We start from the raw sequence: 4,083 nt of genomic DNA, 5'->3' as shown, positions 1-4,083 counted from the left end.
TCAGGAAGAAATTCCGATAGACCACGGCTTCAAAGCCCGGAAAACATTCCTAAATGTAATCTGACCGGCCGTGAAAGCCTTCATAGTCTGATATCTTATAATAATAAAACACTAAAGTAACTCTTGAGCTTTAGGTTTTCCTTGAAGCCTTCTTCGTCAGCTTAGCGTCGGCTAATCGCTGAATAACCGCCACCTAAAAAAYGTTTTTACTAGGAGATCAGCATGGAAACACACAACTTGCACCTGCTGATCGTATCGGTCCATGCTTTCCAGCAGTCGGTCCCGCACGTTTTTGTTRGTGCTCTCAATGTCCAAACAGCCGCAAACTACTGTTTTCGAGTACTCTTTCCAGGCCTCGTGATTTTTCTGCAAACAAAGTGCATTGCAGGCAGGTTTAGTCGTGGTGAGAGTAGTTTAGCCGTACCTGAGACTTGTTTTCTGCTGTTCTCACCAAATCCAGGTATTTGTCCTCGTTCTCGCTCACAGAGGCCTTGTACTTCGCAAAGTCGTTTTTCATCGCCTCCAACTGGCTGGCCAAGTCGCACTTTTCCTTCTCTAGTTTCGTTGCATACGTTTCGCATTCTGTTAGGACGACTTTTAGATACTCCCTGAATCTGCAAGTGGAGCTAGTGAACAATTAATCATGGAAAATATGAAATTCTCTGACTTTTTGTCTTGTTGCTCCAGATCGAGCTTCTGCTGCTTGCACATATCGGTGGTCTCTTTGAAGGTTTTTTTGTATCGCTTCTCAATGTCGCTAATTCGCTTCTGGTATTCAATCTGCAGGTCGTCCCTCAGTCTCAGCTCGCATTTCATAACTTCCTCGTCCAATCGAGCCTTGATTTCTACAAAATCACGAATTTAATACAAAAACTAGTCACATCCCTTTACAAAAACTAGTCACCTTCTCTAGAAAATATATCTTTTTGGGCTTCCACGTCCTTCGAGGATTTCACTGCGCTTTTACCTTCCTTTAGTCCGAGCTCTAATTGTTCATTTTTGCTCTTCAGGCTATCAATGTCCTCTTTCATCTTTCCGAGCAATTTTCTAGCTACGCGCTGATCTTGTTCGTAGCGCTCAATCGCCCGAGTTGCCTCGATCACCTGTTTTTCCTTGCATTGTAACTGTTTTTTCAATAACTCGGCTTCTTTGCCCAGATTCTCTAGGAGTTTTTATTTATTGAACAACGACTAAAGATTTTTGTCGCATTAACTTACCGCGCGATTTCAAAGCTACCAGTTCCGCTTCGCGCTTTTTTAGGGCGGTGCCGATTTCGCTCAATTTCTCCTCCAAATTTTCCTTGAAACCCCGTGCGCTTTGTAGTTGTGTAGAACATTCATTCAGTTCTCTTTTCAATCGGCATTTTTCTTCGGTTAAGCCGGCCAGTTCTTCTGTAAGATTCTGAGCCACGGCTTGTAGGTCTTTGACTTTAGCTTCAGACGCGTGCAGGTTCACAACTGCCTCCTTGTATTGGTTTTTTAAAATTTCATCCGGATCTACATAAACATATTAACATAGTAAATAACTTGCGGGCAGTGGACTGGTATTTACCTTTCTCTTCGATTTGTTGCAGCAATTTCTTCCATGAGTTGACCTTTTCCTCAATGAGGCCCTTTTCCACCGAATCAGCCTCGATTTCCTTTAAAAAGTCATCCATTGTCTCCAGCATTTGCTTCACCAGCACAGGAGGTTCCTTTTTGCCAGAGCCAGATTTGTTTTCCAAATGAGCCATGACGGTTTTCAGCTGAACTTTCAAGGCTTCATAGTCGTCCTTTATGGCTATTTTATCGCCCATATTTTCCTGAGAGGAAGAAGCTTTTTTTAAGTCGAGTTTCAGCTCTTTCACCACGTTGTGCAGGTCAAATATCTGAAAGTGAATTTTCTTGCTAGGATCTTTCTGAGATTAAACGATGGTAAACTCAAACCTCAGTGGCTTTCAGTTCTAGTTCGCATTCTTTGTTGGCAAGCGAATTTTTAGCAAGTCTTAGATCTTCCTGGCACTTTTTCAGCTCCTGCAGGACTTCAATGCTTTGAGTGTCCAATTTATGCAATAAACTCAATCGCCGTTGCTCTGACTCCTGAAATCAGCCAATCAACTACGGTTTGGTGATTTTATTTAGCAACTTGCTTCCAATTTGCTGGTCAACATTCTCTCGGTGCATTCCGCCCTTTCCAGTTCCTTCTTCATAATCTCCAATTGAGGCATATTATACTTGGAGGATATATTTTGAATTTCTGTTCTAGTCTGCAACAGCATTTCCTCAATTTTCTCTTTCAGGTCTCGGTTATTCAAGTTTAAAATGGTTATTTGTTGCGTTTTATCGTCGAGCAGTCTTTTGTAGTTGTGCAGATCGTTTTGCAACAAAATCAGGTCCTTTGTATGGCTTTGATTGTCTGGAAAAGGCAGAAAGGGTTATGTGAAATTAAAAAAACTCCCAATATTAGCTAATGAGCAAATAACCGCGCACCACAGGCCTGGAACTCCTTTTTCAATAGATCGCACTTTAGTTGTCGATATTCCGCTAGTTCCTTGAGATCAGCCACATAGCTTCTGAAAATTACCAATCGTAAAATTACCTTTTCCAATAAAATATGAACATTTTTACCGAAGTTCTGCTTTGAGACTGTCCAGTTCGACGGATTTATCCACCATCATTCTCTTGAGTTTTTCATTGATGCTCTCGCCTTCCTGAAATTGTTTTTGATGGCCAATTTAAAAATTCACCTTTTCACCAAAGGCCTCACCTCAAGTTCAGTGCTTCGCCTTTTGGTTTTTTCCGCTTCAGCCAATCTGCCTGCAAAAAACTGGCAAATTCAAAAAAAATTAACAGACAGCTGCAATTATACCCTTGAAATGTTCATTTTCCTTCTTCAAAACCTCTATGACTTCGATTAGGTCTTTGCATTGCTGTTGAGCGCCTTCCAGAGTTTTGATGATGCTGCTGTTGTCGCTTTCAAGGGCCATTTTATCCAACACCAGCCTCTCAACCTCGTCTTGGAGGGCTTGTTTTGTTGCGCTCTATGCATTTGATTAGAAAAAAACTTAGATTCCAGGCAAAAACTTACGCAATGTTCCAGCTTCTTAGTTTCGGCCTCAAGCGCGCTTTCCAGCTTCTCAATTTTTACTTGCAAGGACTTTTTCAATTCTTCAGAGTTAAATTTGGCGCTCAAGTTGAAGGGGCCGTTTCGGGCTTGTAGCTTCAAATGGAGCTCGGCCACTTCCGATCTGTAGGCCGTTAATTCGTTTTCATGCTGGAATTGAAGCCAATCAGTTTAGGAGTTAGGAGCTTTAGAGCTCAACGTACATCCACTATGAGCGTTTGCATCTGTGATATGTCGGCCTCCTTTTGCTGGAGGGTTTTATTCAAGTCGTTGATAGTTTCGGTTTTGTCCACTGCAAATGATTTGATTAGAAATCATCAGCGGTTTCAAAAGTGACTGGTCTGTTCCTACCCAGTAAATTTTCGCAGTTTTTCAGCGATATGCTCAGTTGCCTCACTTCCCCTTCAAGCAACAGTTTCTGTTGGGTTTGAGACTGCAGCTCCTTGTTCTTCTCCACTTTGAACTTCTCGAATTTTGCATTTAACTCTTGAAGTTCCCTACACCTGCAATGAAACGGAGGGTCAGACCAAACGGCTAAGCTCCGAATAAAACTACTTGCCTAACATCGTACAGAACCTGTAGCTGGTCATTCGGGGAAATGGCATCTTTGTAGCGCTGCTCGAAGTTACTGGTTGAGACTAGAGAAACATTAGCTGAAGAGTTAATGGTGCTTTCGTCATAGTTGAAGTCGTCCAGGTTGGCCTGGAGGAGGTTTTGCAGCTGAAACGTTCCAGATGTAATTGCGAAGGAACTTTTGGTAAAGTTATACAGTTTTTCAGATAAAAACATTGAAAATCCATGTTAGTACAGTATGTACTGTACCTCTTCCTTCCGCCGTAGCTGGTCCTCTAAGTCTTCCTCCTCCTCAATGTTTTTTGAGTTGTTTATCTGTATGTCTGCTCCTTGAAACAGGCTGGCGCCAGGGTTATCCATGGCCACTTTTTGCAAAAAATGAATAAATTGAGCATTTAGCTGAAACTG

The 4,083-nt window shown here is 42.0% G+C and overlaps 1 protein-coding gene across 1 annotated transcript; it reads right to left on the bottom strand.

Annotated features, from left to right (window-relative positions):
- Window positions 1-40: 40 nt before the first annotated feature.
- LOC109540218 (myosin-8) lies at window positions 41-4,083 on the bottom strand. Its single transcript, XM_019908486.2, has 18 exons — window positions 3,925-4,083; window positions 3,662-3,822; window positions 3,454-3,605; window positions 3,306-3,394; window positions 3,067-3,252; window positions 2,848-3,019; window positions 2,746-2,795; window positions 2,607-2,689; window positions 2,469-2,551; window positions 2,129-2,394; window positions 1,926-2,078; window positions 1,552-1,867; window positions 1,218-1,496; window positions 905-1,162; window positions 668-845; window positions 425-614; window positions 244-366; window positions 41-193 (listed from the first exon to the last, which is right to left on the bottom strand). The coding sequence occupies exons 1-18, from the start codon at window positions 4,033-4,035 to the stop codon at window positions 131-133; spliced, it is 2,913 nt and encodes a 970-aa protein (XP_019764045.2). The 5' UTR covers window positions 4,036-4,083; the 3' UTR covers window positions 41-130.

The sequence above is a fragment of the Dendroctonus ponderosae genome, unplaced genomic scaffold (genome assembly GCF_020466585.1).
Source record: "Dendroctonus ponderosae isolate FM_Combo_2020 unplaced genomic scaffold, Dpon_F_20191213v2 Dpon_F_20191213_7, whole genome shotgun sequence".
Classification (NCBI taxonomy): Eukaryota; Metazoa; Arthropoda; class Insecta; order Coleoptera; family Curculionidae; genus Dendroctonus; species Dendroctonus ponderosae.
Note: the sequence above shows the minus strand (reverse complement) of the source record. Positions and strands in the feature narration are given on the sequence as shown.